General features: G+C 43.2%; 1 protein-coding gene across 4 annotated transcripts in view; it reads right to left on the reverse strand.

Annotated features, from left to right (window-relative positions):
* The window catches only part of LOC138801112 (putative methyltransferase DDB_G0268948), a 36,150-nt gene that overhangs the window by 11,146 nt on the left and 1,839 nt on the right, over window positions 1–23,165 (reverse strand). Inside the window, exons 2-8 of one of the 4 annotated variants that reach the window (XM_069983600.1) lie at window positions 13,294–13,422; window positions 11,337–11,473; window positions 10,089–10,222; window positions 7,139–7,299; window positions 6,535–6,637; window positions 5,306–5,416; window positions 4,767–4,867 (exon numbers count right to left, since the gene is read on the reverse strand). In XM_069983600.1, the coding sequence (XP_069839701.1) occupies window positions 4,767–4,867; window positions 5,306–5,416; window positions 6,535–6,637; window positions 7,139–7,299; window positions 10,089–10,222; window positions 11,337–11,473; window positions 13,294–13,422 (876 nt within the window). Of the gene's footprint in view, window positions 1–4,766; window positions 4,868–5,305; window positions 5,417–6,534; window positions 6,638–7,138; window positions 7,300–10,088; window positions 10,223–11,336; window positions 11,474–13,293; window positions 13,423–13,461; window positions 13,642–23,165 lie in introns of those variants that run through there. The other 3 variants (XM_069983601.1, XM_069983602.1, XM_069983603.1) reach the window with 3 other exon arrangements.

The following is a 23,165-nucleotide window of genomic DNA, read 5'->3' on the forward strand; positions in this document are numbered from 1 at the left end:
CAGATTCACAGTTCTCATGGTAAAGAAGGCTTGTCGCCTCCGGAGGTTGAACCTTTTTTTCTCCAGGCGGAGGCAGTGCCCCCTTGTCCTTTGAGGGGATTTTACCTGGAACATCTTTTCCCCATATTTCTTGTAGGGGCCAGTTATATATTTAAATAAGTTAATCATATCTCCCCTTAAACGTCTCTTCTCCAGACTAAACAAATGTAATTCTTTTAATCTCTCCTCATAACTAAGATGCTCTATTCCCCATTATTAGTTTAGTTGCCCGTCTTTGTACCCTCTCCAGCTCTAGAACATCCTTTTTATGAATCGGGTTCCAAAACTGGACAACATACTCCAGATGAGGCCGCACCAAAGCTTTATAAAGCGGTAATATTATATCCCTGTCCCGAGAGTCCATACCTGTTTTAATGCATGACAATATCCTGCTGGCCTTAGAAGCAGCTGACTGACATTGTGTGCTGTTCTGTAGTCTGTTATCTACAAGTACACCCAGATCCTTCTCCATCAGTGACTCTCCCAGAGTAACTCCCCCCAGGACATATGATGCATGCGGGTTATTAGTACCCAGGTGCATAACTTTACATTTATCCACATTGAACCTCATTTGCCAAGTGGACGCCCAAACACTCAGTGTGTCTAAGTCATCCTGTAACATCTGCACATCCTCCATAGACTGTACTGTACTACAAAGCTTGGTGTCATCTGCAAAGATAGAAACATTGCTGTTAATTCCATTCTCAATATCATTAATAAACAAGTTAAACAGAAGAGGGCCCAGTACTGACCCTTGGGGTACACCACTTATTACCGGGGACCATTCGGAGTAGAAATCATTGACCACCACTCTATGGCTACGATTATTAAGCCAGTTTTCAATCCAGTTACACATTAAACTTTCCAAACCGATAGACTTTAACTTACCCATCAGACGTCCATGAGGAACTGTGTCAAACGCTTTAGCAAAATCCAGGTACACGATATCCACAGCTGCGCCCCCATCCAGGCTTCTACTCACCTCTTCGTAGAAACATATCAGGTTGGTTTGACAGCTTCTGTCCATGCTGGTTTTCACTTATAATACTATTAGCCACTACATATTCCTGGATGTAGTCCCTTATAAGCCCCTCAAATAGTTTCCCCACAATGGACGTTAAGCTTACGGGTCTATCGTTACCTGGGGAAGTTCGAGAGCCCTTTTTGAAAATCGGCATTACATTTGCCTTACGCCAGTCCCTCGGCACAATACCAGTAAGCAAAGAACCACTGAATATTTCATACAAGGGTAAAGAAATTACAGAACTGAGTTCCCTAAGAACTCTGGCTTGTAATCCATCAGGCCCTGGAGCTTTGGTTACATTGAGTTTATTTAATTTATCTTGGACCATATCTATAGTAAACCAGTTCAGTACATTACATGTGTTAGCAGCACTGGCCCCACCCACCACAGCTCCATCCTCTTTTGTATATACAGAGCTGAAGAACCCATTAAGTAACTCAGCTTTCTCCTGATCCCCAGTTATTAATTCCCAGTCGCCATTATTTAGGGGTCCTACATGCTCTGACCTTGGTTTTTTTTGCATTAATATATTTAAAGAATTTTTTTGGGTTTCTTTTGCTATCTATAGCTACCTGCCTTTCATTGTGAATTTTTGCTGCTTTTATTAAATTTTTACAGGTTTTGTTGACTTTTGTAATGTTTAAGGGCTACAGCTGACCCCTCTGATTTGTATTTTTTGAATGCCCCTTTTTTCTCATTTATAGCCCTTCTAACCTCGGTTGTAAGCCATGTGGGATTGGATTTTAACCGTTTAAATTTGTTACCCATAGTAATATATTTGGCAGTACAGTTATTTAATGTGGATTTGAAGATTTCCCATTTATTAGCTGTATCCGTATGTGACAGCAGCCGCCCCCAGTCTATGCCCTGAAGTTCAGCCCTTAACCCAGGAAAATTGGCCCTTTTAAAATTAAGAGTTTTTGCCCTCCCAACATGTTTTTCTTTTCTACACTTTAAGCTAAAAGTCACTATATTGTGGTCACTATTCCCCAGGTGTTCATGGACAGTGACATCCCCAACCAGCTCAGCGTTGTTAGAAATAACCAGATCCAACAAGGCATCACTTCTAGTTGGCTCCTCCACAAATGGCCCAGAAAATTATCCTGCAGGAGGTTAAGAAATTCCCTCCCCTTTGTGGATTTAGCTGAACCGTGACCCCAATCTATATCTGGGTAGTTGAGTCCCCCATTACCACTACTGTCCCCTCCCGGGCAGCCCGCTCTATTTGTCTATTCAACTGGCCATCTACCTCCTCAGTAATATTGGGGGGTCTATAGATTACACCAAGAATAATTTTTTCACTCTTTACCTCCTTCTGTAGTTCTACCCACAATGCTTCCACATCATCACAGTCATCGCCCACTATTGCATCTTTTACACTCACTTTAATATCACTTCTGACATACAGACATACTCCTCCTCCCCTTCTGCCCACCCGCTCCCTTCTGAACAATGCAAATCCCTGAATATTGACAGCCCAGTCATGTGAGGAGTCCAGCCACGTCTCAGTCACACCAACCACATCAATGGACTCCTCCAGAACCAGGGCCTCCAGCTCCCCCATCTTGCTGGCTAGACTTCTGGCATTAGTAACCATACACTTTATATTACCATTGAGATTAACCGCTACATTATAAGAAATAGGATTTATTACTGTGCTGTGGCTACAATCATCCCCACTGTTAATCCGCAACATATGGATCTCCCTATCCACTGGTCTTATCCTCCCCCCCCACAGGACCCTTCTCCTCCCTCCTCAATGTTCTGTCCCCTCTCTAACCTATCCGCCACTATATTACACACTACATTGTCCTCCCTCCACATCCCTAGTTTAAAAGCCTCTCCACCCCTTCTAGGATTCTCTCCCCCAGCACAGCGGACCCCCTTCCATTAAGGTGCAAATTATCTGCGGAAAACAGTTTGTACCCCAATGAAAAGTCAGCCCAGTGCTCTAAAAACCCAAATCCTTCTTCTCTACACCACGACTTGAGCCATGCATTTAACTCCCTAAGCTCCCGCTGTCTTTCCTGCGATGCGCATGGCACAGGCAGTATTCCAGAGAATACAACCTTGGAGGTCCTTCCCTTCAACTAAGCACCTAGTTCTCTAAAATTATTTTTAATAGACCTCCACCTACCTTGTATCCGGTCATTGGTTTCCACATAGACCATGACAGCTGGGTCATCCCCAGCCCCCCCAAGTAATTTATCCACCCTTTCCACCACATGCCGAACCCTGGCACCAGGGAGACAGCAAACCATTCGGTTGAGGCGGTCTTGGCGACAAATTATTCTATCCGTCTTCCTGATTATAGAATCCCCTACAACCACTAACTGTCTAGGCCTACCTACAATACCATCTCGCCCACTACTAGTTGGACTGTTCCCCCGGCTGTTAGGGAGAACAGGTTCCACTAGAGCTGCCATTTCTGATACAGATGCCCTTGCATCATCACCTAACTTGGCAATTTTGCTTGGGCATATGGTAGGAGAAGTGGCCTTCCTTTTCTTGGATCCCTTACTGGTCCCTCTAACTACATTAACCCAGCTACTTACTTGGGCCTCCTGATCTATATCACCACCCTCCATCTCTACCCCACTAACTTCCTGCTCAGTAAGCCGAAGTTCCCTCTCAAGGTGGCCAAGTTCCCTCAGTGTTGCAATATGCTTCTCCAGATCTCTAACTCGAGCTTCTAGATGGGCAACATACTCACATCTGTCACAGCGGTACTCACCCTGGAAATCCTGCTCCAGTTGTTGCGTACATGCGGCAGACTGCGCACTGAATGAAACGTTCCATCTCACTAGCCGAATGGACCGCAGGACAGATCTTGGATTAAAAATAGCTATCCAAAGGTACAAGCGGTTTGGGGGGGGGGGGGGGGGGGGGGGGGGGAAGGGGTCAGATTGTGGGTACAGAGTCGCTTTAAGTATATAATTCCACATGTGTTAATTCATAGTTCTGATGCCTTCAGTGTGTATCTACAATTTTCATAGTCATGAAAATACAAAAACTCTTTGAATGAGAAGGGGTCTCCAAACTTTTGGTCTGTACTGTGTATGTATGTATATATATCCCCAGTAGCATCACTTGGTCATGAAGGGGGGGCCCTGTTGACTTCTCGTACTAGGGCCCAGGAGACATTAGCTACGCCCCTGTCCCCAGCTACTGATTCACAGACACATGGTTCCTAAAGCCTTTAATGTCCATAATTTTTTCACTCTTTTCTCATGGACAACATGGCCCCCCCTGCACGGCAGCACATTTGATCCCACTGTTGTGCCCTGAAAAGGGCAGTTTCTTTAATTTTTAAAGCCAATCTGTCCCTGCCTGGACATTTTTCACTCCCTCCTCTTGTCTCTCTTGCCAATTTTTTGACAGCCAGCAGCCCCTCAGCACAGACAATCGCACTGTTGTGCCCTGAAAAGGGCAGTATGTAAACTTTTTCGGGTGCACCTATCACTACCCGCCTGCAGCACCAACCTCTCCCTACACTAATAAGCAGCAGAATGGTGGCAGGATAAGTGACTAGCGCTATTTTACAGCAGGGTCCCATGTCTGTCCAATCACAGCCATGCCCCTATAGATTGCTCCAGAGCAAAACTGCTAAAATTCAACAAAATGGTCTTGTGCTATAAGAAAATAATATGTGTTACCTAAATAAACTATAATACTTATAAAGAGATATAAAACATCTGAATACCTTTTTTTGTCTGTATAAGGAATGGCCTCAAAAATTTCCTTGTAACCCGTATGGACATGATGCACTTTTTCATGCTGGTATTTCTGCAGAAAATCTTCAACCTGAAAAAAAAACAATGAGATCAATCTCATCATCGCTCCCTTGCCATGCTTCTGCTTTAGTCTCTGGGTCCCAGCTCACTGACGGCCAGCTCAGCCAATCAGTGGCTGGGGCAGGACAGCTAAGCGATTGGTTGAGCTGGCAGCCAGTGAGCAGGGACCCGGAGACAGAAGCAGGAGAATGACAAGGGAGCGCAAGCAGGTAAGCATTGCTGTTCATTATTTTCCGGCACCTAACTAGTTAAATATGGATTTCACTACACTTTTGCCGCAGAATGAAAATTCACTGGTAGTATGCAGGGCCATAGATTTTAATGTTACCAAGCAGCGGATTTGCTGCTAAACTTGCAGCAAGAAATCCGCTAAGAAATTGCTATGTGTGACGGCACTCTTGAAGAAACAGACTAAAAAAAAATGCATAAAAATTTTTTAAATACTGACCTCGGAATTAACCTTCATCATCTGCTCTAACCGGTCTTTGTAGTGTACTTCCGTATGCGGAAGTTGGGAAAAAAAAGCAAGGCATCCACCCTTCTTAAGAACACGGTCCACCTGGAATTATTAATGTTCGGTAAAACATTATACAATCAACATGGTGTCCCTCATATCACTGCACAAATTTTAGCCTGTGTGTGTGAATAGACAGATTAGAGAATCTACAATGTATTCGGAAAGTCTTCACTATTTCCTATTTTATGTTATGGCCCATCAGCATCATTCTGCACTTATACCCCACATGACAAAATTAAACAGAAATCTTTGCTAATTTATTGAAAGGAAAACACTAAAATATTGCATGGACAACAGAGTTCAAGCCCTTCAATGTCACTCTGATCTTGGGAACTTTCAGTGCAGCAACATTTTTAACCCTTCTCCAGATCTGTGCCTCCACACAATCCTGTCTCTGAGCTTTACAGGCGTTCTTTTCCCCCCTCACAGCTTGGTTTTGCTCTGATATACATTGTCAGCTGTGAGACCTTATACAGGGCCTTTATCCTACCAAATCCTACCCTGTTTACCACAGGTGACTCCAATCAAGGTGCAGTAACAGATGATCAAGACAAAAGGAGAGGCCTCATACATAAATTTCAATCCACTACCATTAGCCATACTACCTGGCTGCCAGACAGATACTTTTCTGGAAATATATGGGTTCACTTTTTTTTTAGTCCCAGACCCTCTCTTTAATATACAGAGAAGTATTGTGAAATACATTTTAGTTATTAACTAGAACAAAATGTTTCCATTAGGTTAAGTCTAGGCCATGTATATGTAGCTCAAGAGATGTAGGTCACCAAGCTATGATTGTAGCGTAAAGTAACATTTTCCATTTCATGATGATTTTTCTACTTCACACCAGTCTAGATACACAGTTGTTAAACCATCATGGTTTTGACTGTAGGATGCATGGGTCTAGCTATAAAGTTGACAAAAAGCAGCTGAACAGAGATGACATCAAGTTGAAGCAAATGACCATAGCATAATAATTTTCTTTAAAAGGTTATCATACTAAAGATTTTCTTACACCAAGAGAACACTGCAGATATTAATCTTGTGTTTCTATGACAGACTTACCTCAGTACAGTATAATGCAGAAAAATATACAAGCTATCGTGTTATGAAAAAAATGGAGGGTCATTTTTCTTTGACATAGAACATTTTCATCTTACCTCTTTTAGAAACTTTTCAATTTCAAACCAATGGACAGCGGCACATGCGGTCAGGAGATCTGCAGAGGCATCGCCTACAGGCACCTCCTCAGCCGGTGAGGCACTGCAGAGAAGGCATGCTATGGTTACTCAACTTTCCAACCAGGGTGGGACAATAGGACAGTGTAATGGTGTGTTTAGACAAAGATTTATCTGACAGATTATTGAAGCCAAAGCCAAGAACAGACTATAAACAGTGAACAGGTCATATAGGAAAGACTTAGATTGCTCCTCCTCCCAAATCCATTCCTGCCTTTGGCTTCAAAAATCTGTCTCTGTGTAAACCCACCCTAAGTAATAAGATACTGGAAAGGCACAATACTACAATATCCTGGATATGCAATATAGCAGTAGATTACAATTGGCTCAGTAGTTTTATGTGTGGCTAGATGGAGTGAAATGCAGATAACGTGGGTTGGTTGACATGTAAGCCAAACCTTGCCCTTTCTGATCACATTACAGATCTCATGTGCCCATTGAACGTGTTCTGATCAGTTTTGTCCACTCTTCTCTCCTTGCCCTTTTCTCCAAATACAATAGCAATGACATGTGTAGAAATTCTCACCTATATGTTACGTTTGGAAATGTGTTTGCTTGTGTTGCCTCCTCAATTTGGGCTTCACTAATGTCTGTTCCCAAAACTTTTTTAAAGTGTGGAGCCAGAATTTTTGTGCTTTGTCCTGTTCCACACCCAACATCCACTGCAAGTTCATAAGGTTTGTTTAACTGCGGAAAAAGAAAACAACCTGGTGAGAGTTTGCATTATTAAAAATCAACTTGATAAAATTGTGAAAAAGAAAATTTGTGTATATGTATATATATATATATATATATATACATACACACACACACACACATACATACACAAATAGGGCTCACTACTCCACAATAGATCATTGACATCAATTTTTTCAGAAATAAAGTAAACATCCTTTTCTAATATGCTCCGTATAGATGCATTTTAGTTCTTTACAGTGAAGGGTGAACATTTTTGTGTTCTTAAGCATATGATTAAATAAAAGAACACTGGATGATTAAGCCAGATACAAAGTTTCCAACATGCATTGCCAAGCAACAACACAAACATCACTGACGGAAAGGAAACAGACTTTTCCACCAGTACAAGCTGTCAATGTCAGTTCAGGTCTGTGAACTACTGTAATTTGGATTATATGAAACAAAATTGCATGAGGAAGTAAAGTTCTATGAAATAAAATCCATCCTTTTCACAGGCCTAAAGGGGTACCTGTCCAGCACATTAAAAGGAGAAGTCCGGCAAAATTTTTTATTTAAGTATTGTATTGCCCCCCCAAAGTTATTCAAATCCCCAATATACACTTATTATGGGAAATGCATATAAAAAGCTTTTTCTCTGCACTTACTACTGCATCAAGGCTTCACTTCCTGGATAACATGGTGATGTCACTTCCTGGATAACATGGTGATGTCACAACCCGACTCCCAGAGCTGTGCAGGCTGTGGCTGCTGGAGAGGATGATGGGAGGGCGATGCTCAGTGTCCCTCCAGTGCCCTGTGTCCCTCAGCATCCCCCTGCCATTGTCCTCTCCGGCAGCCACAGCCCGCACAGCTCTAGGAGTCAGGTCATGACATCACTATTTTATCCAGGAAGTGAAGCCTTGATGCAGTAGTAAGTGCAGGGAAAAAAAGCACTTTATAAGCATTTTCTGTAATAAGTGTATATTGGTGATTTGTATAACTTTTGGGGGGGGGGGGGGGGGCAATACCATACTTTAATAAAAAAAAAAAAATGTAGCTGACTTCTCCTTTAAATCTTAACTTTACTATATGCACACTTTACATTTTCTTGTATCCCAGCTATCTCTAGGGTTTGAGCATTGGTGGTGTGTTTCGAGTAGACATGAGTGAACCTCAAGCATGCTCGGGTTCGTACAAACCCGAACATTCTGCATTTGATTACTGGTATGGAGACATTAGATGCAGCCCTAAGGCAGCAAGGAAAGCATGGATACAGCCTATGGTTTTTTCAAGGCAATGTAGATCCCAACCTGAATCTGTATCAGTGTCCATATCCTAAGTGCAGTTAGGATATGATTAGAGATGAGTGAAGCAGGCTTCCTTTAGCTTCTTACGAAGCAGAACAATTCGCTTTTAAACCCCGCTGTCTGCCCGCTCCGTGGAGAAGGTGGAGACAGACGTAGGACCGCCTGGAAAACATGGCTACAGTCACAGGCTGAATCTATGTTTTCCAGGGCTCGATCAATGTTTTCCAGGCAGTCCTTGGGCTGTTTCCACCTTCTCTGCAGAACGGGCAGATAGCAGCAAGCTAGACATAGCCTGCTTCATTCATCTCTAATTTTTATATCTGCGGAAGGAGATACAAATCTACACAAGGCCTTGGATTTGCACAGATGATACAGCACTGATGAGACAAACACAGGGCAAAAAGCTTTTCGGAGCACAGGCAACCAAAGACTTCACAAACTTTGATGTTTTCAGATCTATCCATTGATCTATCGGGCTGCCTTTCTTTTCGGGTTAAAGTGTCACTGTTGTATTTTTTTTTTTTTTTTTTTTTGGCAGAAATCAATAATCCATGCGATTAAGAAACTTTGTAATTGGGTTTATTAGGCAAATATGGCATTTTCTGTATTCAAAGACTTTTCCCATATAATAAACCCAATTACAAAGTTTCTTAAAATCGCCTGTACTATTGATTTCTGTAGAAATTTAAATGACACTTTAAGTCCCACAAGTTTAAGTAAAATTATGAAATCGAACACCTGCCTATGACCATCATACAATGTTTGCAGTTGTTACTTATGTTCCAAATTTTTGTTATGTTGTCGCCTGGAAACCATCAACAGACAGGGGCACCTCTGCCACTGCATTCTTTAAAGGCCTCATTTTTATTTTAACAATTAGCAATGAATCATTTAATTATAGATATTTGATATTATCAAAATATTAAATGTATTACTTTTATCCCTGCATAATACATGACAACCCAGTGGCAACCTGTGATTATATTGTAGGGTGGTTGCGGTGATCAGTTGTCATAGGGGCCTCTCCCCTTTATCTAACCTAATATGCACCAGGGCCATTATTAACCACAGCATCTAGGGAGTTAAACAGACAAAACTCAATGTAGTTCTGATCCTGTTTCATATTTTCTCTATGCACTTCCAGCAGGGGAAAAATGTATAGTATAGTATATACAGCATATGTAAATTACATATTAGCATTTCAGATAGCAGTACATTTTAGCAATCTTGTTACAACTTCAGCACTGGGGCCCTTGTAGTATTGGACTGACTGTAGATCCCACTGGGGCTTTTGGTGATCTATGTACAGAAGAGCTGGAGGGATATGGGTGTTAGGGTCATCATACTGATGCTAAAATGCTTCTGAATTATAGCTGTATGAAACTAGCCTTACAGTCATATACACCTGAGAATCATTTTAAGATCATATAATCTCCCATCAGTTTCTACTTTCAATACAGCAAATAAGAATCTTTATTGAAAAATTCTTACTTTTTCTTGAAGATAGCTCAGGATAATGTCTTGTATCTCTTGTGGCGGACCAAATCTGTATTTCTGATAATAAGATGCATGCTCTTTACCCTCAAACAGTCGCGTAGCCATTTGGGAATCAGTTACGCAACAACCTGTAGTAATAAATAGGAAAAGAGAGAGGTCTGATAAATCTGTGTATGTAAGATATAATTTACCATCTGATAAATGTAGGAACTGTGACTTGTGTTTTTATGGAATACTTATTTACATGAATACTTTAGCCATGAAAGTGTCACTGTCATTTTATTTTCAGAAATCAATAGTACAGGCGATTTTAAGAAACGTTGTAATTGGGTTTATTACCTGAAAAATGCATTTTTATTATGAAAAAGCAGTTTGAAGCTCTCACCCCTGTCTTCATGATTGTCTATGGAGAGGGGAGGGGTTGAGGGAGATGAGGCACCAATACAGGACAACAAAGAGTTAATTTACAGCTACATCACGAAGCTATCTCATCTGAGGTCAGCACTGACCTCTCTGACCTGTGAATACCAGCTTCACACAGCTTCCTGCTGTGTAATCATTTGTTCTCTGCTGCTAATCTCCCTCCTTCCTCCTCTCCCTCTCCTCTTCATAGAACAGACAGGGCCCGACTGACGTAAAAGAGTCGAGATTTCCTGATAATGAGCAGTGAATGAGAGAGGAGGGAAGTGGGGACCTGGGGAAAGGCTTTTTGAATGCAGATAATGGCATATTTGCCTAATAAACCCAATTACAAAGTTTCTTAAAAATCGCCTGGACTTTTTGATTTCTGCAAAAAATTTTTTAATGACAGTGACACTAAGCTTTGGCAAAAACAATTAAAGTAAACTTGAAGGTCAGGGCTTACCACCGCACTCTAAACACATACCCCATTTCCTACACAAAAGATTCAAAAGACTGCAGGACTATCACAACACTGCGCAGCTATTGGTTAAGAACGGTGGACATGTGGTTGACAGTGTTGGGAAATCATTCTAAAAGTGAATGTCGGTCTACCACATGATCTAAACCCTCCGCTAGTTATTAGAGGCAGGCTCAGCATTATTAGTAAGTGGTGCTTTGGAGTTTGGCGCTAGAAAAACTGATATTAGCCCATGTTCAAATATGGTGGGATTGTTGGGGATTTATAGTGTACACTAAATATCTACAGCAATTTACAGTACAACACAGGTGGATGATGTTTCAAAACCCTATTCACATGTAGAGAAAACATAAATTACTAACCGGGTAATTTCTTTTCTTTAAGCCCATGACGGCACCCCTGGAGAGGACCACCTCCTACTCCCATTGGACAGGAAACAGGACACTGGACCTTAAAAGAATCGCCTCCTCTCACCAACACCAGTTTCTTAGCAAGGTTCCTAGGAGCGAAGGTTAATAAACACAACATAGAATAAATTTTTGCGTGTGTGTGTATATATATATATATAAATAAATAAATAAATAAATAAAATTTTATTATAAATTTTCTTTTTTTTTTTTTAAGACAAAACATGGTACTTAACAGGGTGGGTATTAGGCGGGGTGCAGTCATGGGCTCGAAGAAAAGAAATTACCCGGTTAGTAATTTAGGTTTTCCCTTTCGCCCTATGACGGCACCCCTGGAGAGTAGACTAGGAATCTTTTTCCCCGCCTAGGGGTGGACTACTGCCTGAAGAACCCTACGTCCAAATGTAAGATCTTCTGTAGAGGACAGTTGTAGTCTATAGTGTTTGAAGAAAGTGTGTGGGGTGCTCCATGTAGCTGTTCTGCAAATCTGTTCTAAGGGGACAGAAGCCCTCTCTGCCCATGAAGTGGCCACTGCCCTAGTTGAATGTGCCCCAAAGCCCACCGGAACATCTTTCCCACTAGACTTATAACATTCTCCAATAGTCTGTCTGACCCATCTAGAGATAGTTTGTGATGTAGCTGCTTTTCCCCTATTTTTTCCCTGAAAGGAAATGAGGAGATTGTTACTCTGTCTCCAATCTCTAGTAACATCAAGGTAGTGTAGAATGATGCGTCTCACATCTAGAGTGTGGAAGGCTGACTCTCTCTCGTTAGTGGTATTGTTACAGAAGGAGGGAAGAACTACCTCTTGGGTTCTATGAAAATTGGAAACAACCTTAGAGAGAAAAGCAGGATCGGGTGACAGAATAATTCTATCATCTCTGATGATCATGTAGGGAGAGATAATGGAAAAAGCTCTAATTTCGCTAACTCTTCTAGCTGATGTAATGGCTAATAGAAAAGCTAGTTTCCAAGATAGTAATTTAATTGGTAAATCAGACATGGGTTCGAATGGGGCAAGTGTTAATGCTGAAAGAACAATGTTCAGATCCCATGGTGGTAGTTTGGACTTAGAGGTAGGATTAAGTCTAACTGCGGCCTTTGTGAACCTCTTAATTCAAGGATGCTCTGCCAGTCTGTAATCAAATAGAGCACTAAGTGCTGACACTTGGGACTTTGATGGTACTAGGTCTCAACTTCTTCTTTAGGCCCTCCTGTAAATAGTCCAGAATCAGAGGAATGTCGGGGGGGGGGGGGGGGGCAGTACACTAATAGGATGGTTCACAAATGCACAAAATGATTTCCAGGTCCTGAGGTAAATCATGGATGTTACCCTCTTACGGCTTGCCAGCAATGTAGATATCACCTGGGGGGACAGACCTCTATCAATCAAGAGCTGCCTCTCACACGCCAGGCTGTCAGATGTAGATTCTGAACTGTGGGATGGTAAACTGGGCCCTGGCATAGGAGATCCAGTCTCTCCGGTAGCACCCATGGGTCGGCTATCGACATTTTCCTTAACCAACTGAACCACACCCTTCTGGGCCAAAAGGGTGCAATTAGAATGGTATCTGCTTTGTCTTGTCTGATCTTGCGAATGACTCTGGGGAGAAGTCTGATCGGAGGAAAGAGATATAACAGGCCCTCCCCCCAATACTGTGCCAGGGTGTCCACCGCTACAGGTCTGTCTTTCGGGCGAAGGGAGTAGAATTTCTGAGCTTTTCTGTTGGCCCGTGTAGCGAATAAGTCCATCTTCGGAATTCCCCAGAGTCTGCAAATTTGCTCGAACACCTCCTGGGATAATTCCCATTCCCCCTGATTGAGTCTGTGTCGACTGAGATAGTCTGCTGTCATGTTGTCTACTCCTCTCAGATGTAAGGCTGTCAAGGAGAGGAAGTGGGGTTCTGCTAACCTGAAGATGTAGTGAGTTATTCTCATCAGGTCTGGAGATCTTGTTCCTCCTTGATGGTTGATGTAGACCACGACTGCTGCATTGTCGGACAGAACTCTTAAATTTTTTTCCCTGTAGTTCTGGAAGTGCCTGCGTCAAAGATAGAAAAACGCCTTTCAGTTCTCTTACATTTTGGGACTGTCTTGCCTCTTCCGCACTCCATCTTCCCTGTAGGAGTAGGGACTCCGAATGAGCCCCCCAACCTGATGGGCTGGCATCTGTTGTGATCGTTACCACTTCCTGGATGTTCCAGGGGAGCCCTCTGCAAAGATTTTCTTGCTGTTCCCACCAGAACAGGGATCTTACAGTCTGTGGAGATAAAATGAAAGGGGAATCTAGGGAATCAGGCAATCCATCCCATTCAGCTAAAATCTGAGATTGAAGCACTCCAGTATGATATTGTGCCCAGGGAACCGCTGGAATGCAGGATGTAAATAACCCCAGCAGGGACATGGCTTATCTAAAAGAGCTTAGGGGATGGGACCTAAATTCTCTGACTTTAGTCTGTACTAATGAAACCTTGTTATCTGGGAGGAAGGATTTTTGTAAACAAGAGTTTAAACAGATCCCCAGGAATTTACAACATTGAGTTGGAATCTTATTTGATTTATCCTCATTAACTTCCCAGCATAGTGAGGAGAAAACTGACTGAACAAAATCAATATCTGATAGTAATGCAGATTGAGAATTATTAACAATCAGGAAATCATCTAAATAAGGAATGATTATAATGTTCCTTTTCCTAACATGGGCCATAACCTCTGCCATTACTTTAGTGAATACTCTCGGGGCCTGGGAGATTTCAAAGGGCATAGCCGTGAACTGAAAATGTTTAATCTCCTCACCCATGTTGACCGCGACTTTCAGAAATCTCTGATGATCTGGATGCATCGGTGGCCATGAAACAAAATTCTGAGAGGTTCAGAATAGCAGAGGAGATGGATTCCATTCTGAACCTCTCATAGGTGAGGGCCCTGTTCAGAGGTTTGAGGTTAATAATGTTTCTGTAAGATCCATTTGGTTTTTGAACCAGGAATAAGGTGGAGTAGAATCCCACCTTCTTTTGAGCTTCTGGCACTGGGATAAGAACTCTCTTCTGCAATAGGGAATATACTTCCGCTACAAGAGCAGAGTGTTTGTGTGGGTCTGAGGATAAATCGGTACAGACGAACCTTTCCCCTGGGGAGGAAGAGAAAGATTTTTAGGCCAACTTTTATTATGTCCAACACATATGCACTGGCAGAGATGGTACCATTGTGAAACATAAGACAACCGCCCTCCCACAGGGACCTCATGTCATTGCGCTGGCTTCTTGCTATCAGAAGAGGGGAAAAGAAACCCTTTACTTTTCTTGGCAGGCCTCCAATCTTTCCTAGTGGAGGAACCCCCACCCCTGGGCTTCCTACCTCTTCCCCTGGCAGGTCTACTGGATTGCTGAGGGATGATGGGAAACCCCTTCTTCCTGTCGGAAGCTTTCTCCAGCACGTTGTCGAGTGCGGACCCAAAGAGAAACTTCCCCTCGCAGGGAATGCCATATAATTTAGCTTTAGAAGTTACATCCCCTTTCCAGTCCTTCTATCTATCATCGATCTCCATAGTTGAGCGGACTGCTTTTATTAAAGAGTCTATGTACTCCGCTGGAAAGGGGGGAGTAGGGGAATCTTCCTCGAAAGCTTCCTCCGCCTCATAAGTCAGTTCACTATGATCTTCCAAAGACATAAGCTCCTGATCTTCCTCAATTGGTGGAGGAAGAGCAACAGACTGGCTAGGCCCTGCGACCTCCAAAGGTTGGGTGTCAGCAAGGGGTGCTGGGGAAGCCTCAGCAGTAGCCGTCGTATCAGAAGGAGGCGGGCGGGAAGGAAGGCCCTAATTTCATGCCTAACCATATCCCTCATATTCCTCATAAAAGAGGGTCCCTGGTCTTCCAAAACACGGTTCATGCAGCCCCCACAAAGAACTTTATTATAGGAGCTGCTAAGTCTCTTTTTGCAGATAGGGCATTCTTTAACTTTAGAACGTTCCTTCCTAGTGGATTCCTCCGCTGGATTATCCGCAGAAGAGGCTTGGGTAGCATCAGCGCCTTGGGACTCCATCTGACCCAGGATAGTAGGTAATATGGTCCCACCGCCTGTAATCTCAGTAACAGAAAACGGCAGCAAACAAAGCAACAACCAGAGACTGTCACAGAAGTGCAAGGCACTCTGAGTCTCCAGTGTTGCTGGTTTAAATTTTGGCACCAGAACACGCCTCAGGACCGGCTGGCTCCGCCCCCCCCCCCCCCCACCGCGGCGCTGCAGTCAAACTCCTGACAGGCCTCCAGGCCCGGAGGCTGTCGATCAAGGCCCACAAGACCTCCCCCATCCGGACGGAATCCCCCAGGCGTCAGCGCGCCCACTTCCGGCGGCGCAGGACGCCGCGTTGTGACGTCATGCGTCCCACCCGCTAGCGCGCGCGCTCCCAGCAGACAGCACCTACCTAGGGGATGCCGGAGGGGCCAGGAGGACGCGCGGGGACCCGTTCCTCTGGAGGTGCCGGAGCTGGAGTCCAGTGTTGGGCAGAGAAGCTGCCTGGGAGTCGGTGAGTCTTCACTGCACCGGTGATCCCCAGCCCTGTGAAGGTCCTTCCTGGAGGAGAGACTCCTCCACGTCCTGCTCCCGCAGGACAGGAAACAGTAACTGGTGTTGGTGAGAGGAGGCGATTCTTTTAAGGTCCAGTGTCCTGTTTCCTGTCCAATGGGAGTAGGAGGTGGTCCTCTCCAGGGGTGCCGTCATAGGGCGAAAGGGAAAAATAATTTTTGTGGAAGTTTAAGGAATAGTTTCACAGCATAATGTGATGTACCCACAATGGCAGGGGTGTAGCTAGGGTCCCAAGGACTTCAGGCAATACAGGCCTGACAGACAGCGGCAGGGAAGTAGTTATCTGGGCGGCTCTCCGCCCGTGTCTAGTCCCCGCGCTCTGCCTGTCAGCGCGCTCAGACAGGATGAATGACAGGCAGAGAGGTCCTTTACTGGCCTTCCCCAATATGGTTGGGGTGACTATAGATCCTTTTTAAAGACAACTACAAACTAACTTATTTTACCAGAAATTAACAGAATGTTACACCTCCCCCCACCTATGGCACAACATCTCTTTCCTATTGGAGCCATCAATGTGAGTTGCTGAGTAAACTTTTTCTGTCCTAAGGTAAATGCTGTAAATTATTATATAAAATTGTATGTAAAAGGCCAAATTCCACTTGCATTTGACTCTAACTTCTGGGTTTTAAAAATGTGGAGAACTAAGACTGAAGATGAATTGTAGTATATTTGTATCTATTGTAGTATATTTGTATCTATTGTGAAAATGACTTCCCTCCCTATCTCCCCTCCCTAAAAGCCAACATGTTATGCTAAATTATATATAGTGGAATTTTATACTCACCGTAAATTCTCTTTCCTGTAGTCCGAAGCAGCAGCACATAACGGGGAAGATTCTATCTTCCTGCAGTGATAGGACAGATGGTAACAAGCAATAAAGAGTTAATTGCCCCGCCTATAAGGCCCTATACTGACCCAGCCTCCTTATGTACTTCTAACGATCTAGGAAAACATGACCCAAAACACTCAAGGTATGATGCATAAACTTTTATAGGGAGGGTTAGTTTGTGCTGCTGCTTCGGACTACAGGAAAGAGAATTTACGGTGAGTATAAAATTCCACTTTCCCTTACGTCCTAAGCAGCAGCACATAATGGGGATATAGCAAGATCACATAAAGGGTGGGAGAATCATACAGCATGAGAACAGGTCATACAGCATGAGAACAGGTCATACAACATGAGAACAGGTTTACCAAGATTGGTTGCCCAGAGGTTCTAATGTCCAAAAGTATAAGAAAACCACAATGCAGTTCTGCATAACTGATCAATGAGAATGCACATCTCCTCCACCCAGGATGTAGACATTGCCCTTCTGGTAAGGGCCTTAATGGATTCAGGTACTTGGACTCTCACCTCTTGGTAACACACAGAGTCTACCGTATCCATCTGGATAAAGTGGCTTTTGAGGACTTCCAATCCTTGTTCCTTTCTGAAAAAGATACAGATAAAATCTTCTGACTTCTCTGGTTCTCACTAAATAAACTCTCAAAGCTCCGCCCACAACCAGAGAGTGCCGTTGGAATGCTTCCTCATTGGAGGAATTTAGGCAAAAACAGGTAACTCAATCTGCTGAGTAATGATGGATAAGGAAGGAACCTTAAGGGTAAAAGACAAAGTCCTGAAGGATAACAAGATATGGTTCAGTGGCTCCTAATGTCTGAACATACTCCTGCGTTTAGCAGATGTAATAGCTACTAGGAAGCATACCTTGAGGGTCAGGTATTTTAACTCAAATAAAGATAACTCAAAACGGAGCCATGCAAGGTGATGAAGGACGAGTCCCGGATCCCACCTGGGAGTTGAATCCATTACAGTTGCTTTAATCCTTTGCGTAGCTTTAATAAATCTCTGTATTAGGAATTTATGGGACAGTCAGCTGTCTGGAAGAGCATAAAGAGCAGAGACATGTACTTTGACGGTCGCAGCTTCAGCCCATTCTCAAACCCATCCTGGAGAAATCGAAGGATCGCCTTTATAGACAGTGATATGGGAGAAGTCCAATTCTTCACACCAGGATAGACAATGTCCTTAACCCTCAGGGATGTTCTCTTTGTGGGTTCTGCTCTTAATAGCAGAATCATGTTTACCACCAATTCTAAAAAGCCTCAGCTCATCAGGCCTGTCAATCTTCAGGCCGTCAATCATAGGTGGTCCAGACACAATCTGTCCTTCTGTGACAGTAAGTGAGGATTCTGGGGAAGTCTCCAAAATGTCCTTTTGGACACATGCATCAGGAGAGAACAACCATGCCTTCTTGAGCTATTAGAAGTAATGAGGCATGATTCAGTCTTGTCCTTACAAGACTACTACGGGTTGTCGTCCCTAGCAGTTTTAGGGAGTAAAAACCACGTATTCTGGCGTTATCCGAAATGGCCATTAGGTCCACGTAAGGGTCGCCATAATATCTTGTGATTTGCCAGACATAATCCGTCCTCATGGGGCAGTAGGTGAGGAATCTGGGGAAGTCTCCAAAATGTCCCTTTGGACATATTCATCAGGAGAGGACAACAATTACCACAATGACCTCTTGGGCCAATCTGTGGCTCTCAGGATTAATGAGATTGATCCTGCATTGTCTTTTTATAAGACTTCTACTTATTGTTGTCCACAGTAGTTTTTAGGAGTTAAAACCATGCATCCTGGTTTTAGCCGAAATGGCCATGGGACCAATGGGTAGCTGTAATATCTGGCGATTCACTAGAACATCTCCTGGTCCTGAGACCATTCTTCTGTCAGGGTAATATCATGGCTTTAGCCTTTTAAATTAAGGTATTGTGACTTGCCTTGTTGCTGGATAGATCTCTTGGTCCATGCAAAAACAGCTTCTGCTTTTAACAGTAATGCTACGGATCACATGCAGCTCTGAAGATCGATATGCACCACAGTAGATGCATTCTTGAGCTTACTCCGATAGCTTCCCCATAGATTGATGTGCTGAAGTGGACTGGAGCTCACTTACCGCACTCATCTCTCACATGTTGGATGACAGCCACTTCTGTTAGGAACAAAGTCTTCTTCGCCTGTATCACCCTTTCTTAGATGGATCGGTGGTTGCCTCCACCCACTTTGAGGGAGAGATTGGTCTGCCACTGACTGAAGAAAATGTTGAGGCCCTTGTATCTGTGGGTATAAACCATAACCCAATGTAGGCTGTTTATTCTTTGGTCCCATACTGACAGCATCTGCTGCAAGGGGATACATATGCCAACCTGCCTATTCAATTTGTTGCTTGAAGACGTCATGAGACCTTCACATCATTGGGTGAAGGGACACCAATTGGGGAGTTCTAGGAATCCTGACCCAGGAATGGTTACGGGTAGGTGAAAATATAGTACTGTAAGTTTTTGACAATTAACAATCACTCGTGCCGGAAGGAGACAATGGTGATCTTGGATTCTCTCCAGATGGTGACTACAGCTGACATAACATAGAAGAGTGTCCCACCTACTTACCTTCTTATCTTAGGATATATGTCATCCCAGGCCCGGCAGGTAACCTTAGTGAATGTAAAGGGAGCGGAGGCGATTTCAGAAAGATGCAAAGTAATATGCAGTCTTCTCTGTAGCCAGGTACATGTAGATACGAGTCTCTCACAACTAGCATGGTTAGTCTCCTTTAGGGAGGGGGAGCACAGAGCATATGTTCTCCATATGGAACCTTCTTTGCTTAGAACTGTAGATCTATGGACGTTCACCAACAACTTACTTTCTTTGGATCGGAAATTGTTGAGAATATGGCATCATAAGGTAAACCCACGGTTGCTGCCAGAGAAGCTTTAGTCACAAGCTTCTTTGTCCCCATCCACAAGACCTCTGAGATGGATGATCCCTTTTAGTGACTGATCCATCATTTCTTCCAGTACCTTCAATGCTGGAAACTTCTATAGAATGGGGAACAAGGGAGGATTTCCTTCTCCTTTTCAAACTGGGGCAGAGATTGTACCTTTCTGTAAGGAAGAGTCCTTCCTCAGTGTCCCCAATCCATTTAGGTGGATTCTCATGGTACATAGAGTATTATTAGAAAGAACATCCATCTCTGGCAAAGTCTAATGCTCCTCTGCAAGCGTGGAGGGGCCACAGATCGGGAAGCCAAATGTGGGGTTACACGCATACTTAGAAGCAAGCACCATCTGCTTAAGACATAGCATCTTCTGTAATGAGTTACAATGAAAATACAATCTACAAACAAAAATAAATTCCACTGCCATCTGGATGTGGAATCTTGCAGGACACACATACATAAGTGACTGAGCTTTCCCAAAGGTTTCCTCACCCTGAAACCTTGGACATTAGATTTCTGCATTAATTGAGATAAAATGATAATAAACCTGTGCCAGGTAAAGAGGCAACAGACTGCTCTGTAGTACAAGAAAACCAGATACCTCAGAGCAGCTGATACACAACTAGCAATTCTAAGGCTGTGTTCACACAATGCAGCCTCATTGTTTCAATGGATCATTGTTTCAATAGCAGAACTAATGTAAGACAGCCACCAGGTTGTCAACTAGAAACTAAAGTTGTGATCATACCCTGCAATATCTTCGTTTTACTATTTTAAAAATAGCAGTACTATACATGTAGCAACTCTAGGCGTGTGTACACACAATGCTGTTTCATAGCTTCAATGCAACATTAAAATATCAGTAACCGTGCTAGAAAAGACCCCAGATGCACTCAATACACAACCAGGAACTTTAGGGTTGTGTTCATACAATGCAGTCTCATAACTGCACTGCATCAAACAAAAAGCAGAGCTATAGATGACATTAAGGTGCAATCAATACACCACTAGCAATCCTAGGGTTGTGTTCACACAACGCAATTTCATAACTTTACTGCCTCATTCAATAGCAGTACTGAATGAAACATCAGGTGTAATAAACAAAATAGCAACTTTAGGTTTGTGTTCACACAATGCATCTTTCCACAGCAGAGCTAGAGCAAGGAATCAGACATCAGGTGCAATAAATAGCAACTCTAGGCTTGTGTTCACACAATGCATCTTTCCAGAGCAGTGCTAGAGCAAGGAATCAGAGGCCAGGTGCAATAACAGCAACTCTAGGCTTGTGTTCACACAATGCATCCACAGCAGAACTGGAGCAAGGAATCAATCCTAGCAACTCTGGGCTTGCCCACACTGCAGTCTCACAGCTTCACTGCATCCTTCAATCGCAGTACTAGAGCCAGGAATCACACTCAGGTGTAATGAATCACGCATCAGGTGTCACCAATACACACCTAGCAAATCTAGGGTTGTGTACACACAATGCACAAAGAAAAAGTAGTGCCAGTGTAAGAAAGATACCAGGTGCAATCAATACACAACCAGCAACTAGTGCAAGAAATCAGCAACCAGGTGCACAAACAGCTCAGTGACCACACAACTAACAGCTCTTATCTAAGGCAGCATTCACATATAGCAGATCCATAGTTTTTACTGTATTATTACATAGCAGGACCCATACCGCATGATCACATAGCGGAACTGTCTCACAGAGCTCATACAGGCAAAAAAATAAAAATAAAATTATAAACTATTATAAATCTCATGAACTTTATATCCATTAGCCTGCACACAGGCCTCCTGCAATACAGGTCAGGCTTCCAGGCAGAGAGAGCCTGCACAGGCACCATACAAATCCTCACAAAAAAGGCAGTATGACTTACCTCTCTGAAGAGTGAGGACAGACACCAGGAAGCAGCATCCTGTCTGAGCAGCGTCATGGTTAGCAGCCACGTGCAGCCCGGCAGCGGATGGCGCCATAATACTTACTGACCAGAGCATAGAAGATGAGCGATCACTGAGATGGCGGCTGCTTCCATAAAAAAAATAAAATCTTTGCTCTGTACACAACAGAACAGGGTAGAAACAAAATACATATACAAAAAAAAACTCTCCCTCTCCACACGACCACGTGGAAAAGAAGAATTATTGGAAGGAGAGCAGAGAAACACACATAGGCCTGCTCCCCGCTCTCCTCCTACCACCTGTCCCACAGAAGGACAGAAAAAAAACACAAGTAGGCTGGGTCAGCTTAGGGCCTTATAGGCGGGGCAATTAACTTTTTATTGTTTGTTACCATCTGTCCTATCATTGCAGGAAAATAGAATCTTCCCCGTTATGTGCTGCTGCTTAGGACGTAAGGGATAGATTATATTATATACATACACATATATTGGTGCCTCGGTTCTTAAACTGCTTGGAACTTAAACTGTATTTTCAAGGAAAGTGCTTTGGTTCTCAAACTTTTCGGGCCCCCAGACTTGAAGTACTCGGTATCTGAGTGTTTTTTCGAGCGTGGATGGTGGGTTGTACCTGGTGAGTTTAGCACTGGTGAAGCTTCACATACAGTACAGTCGTGTATAAGACAGCTGGATTGCATATACGGTACAGTAGAAGTACAGTCAGTGCACCACCATCTCCCATACTGTACTGTATAAGATAAGACTGCTGGAGTGCATATACAGTACAGTAGTAGTAGTAGAGTCAGTGCACCACCATCTCCCATCTGTTACAGTGCTGGGATGGGAGGGGCTCTTTACAGTAAAGGATGAGCGAGGAGTTGGTGACTACTGTACTATAATTGCTGGTTTTGTTGAATGTTTCTTGTGTATAATGTACTGTACAGTATATAGTGCTGCTCTGTAATGTACTGTAGAGATTATACCGGGCACTTCTCAATGTACTATATGGATACTGTAGGTAATTATTGGTGGGTGCTGGAACCAATTAAACACATTTACATTATTTCCTATGGGAAGACACTGCTCGGTTCTCAAACTGCCTTCTGGTACCAAGGTACCACTGTATATAATGTATAATTTTTATTTATTTAGAGCCATTTTTATTAGAGCCATTGCATCTAGGGGACATTGTGGTTCCCCTGCTATAGGGAACCACAGGGAGTTGGCACACTGTTGTATAGGGGCAGTTTACTTCAAATTGGGGTATTTGTAAGAAATGTAGGCCAACTGCTTCTCCAAGGTCATTTCTAATATCTTTCCACCTTGGCATTGTGTCCGCCCATGCCTGATAATTTGCCAATAAAGGACATTTGATTAGCAGCACCTGGCTGCTATTTACTCTCTGAAAACAGAAAGGGTATACCTACTTTTTCACACAGCTGCCCTGATCTATCAATCTGTCCAAGACAAAAGTCTCAGACAGATAGAAAACAATCTACCATAAGAAATGAT

The sequence above is a fragment of the Dendropsophus ebraccatus genome, chromosome 9 (assembly GCF_027789765.1).
Source record: "Dendropsophus ebraccatus isolate aDenEbr1 chromosome 9, aDenEbr1.pat, whole genome shotgun sequence".
Classification (NCBI taxonomy): Eukaryota; Metazoa; Chordata; class Amphibia; order Anura; family Hylidae; genus Dendropsophus; species Dendropsophus ebraccatus.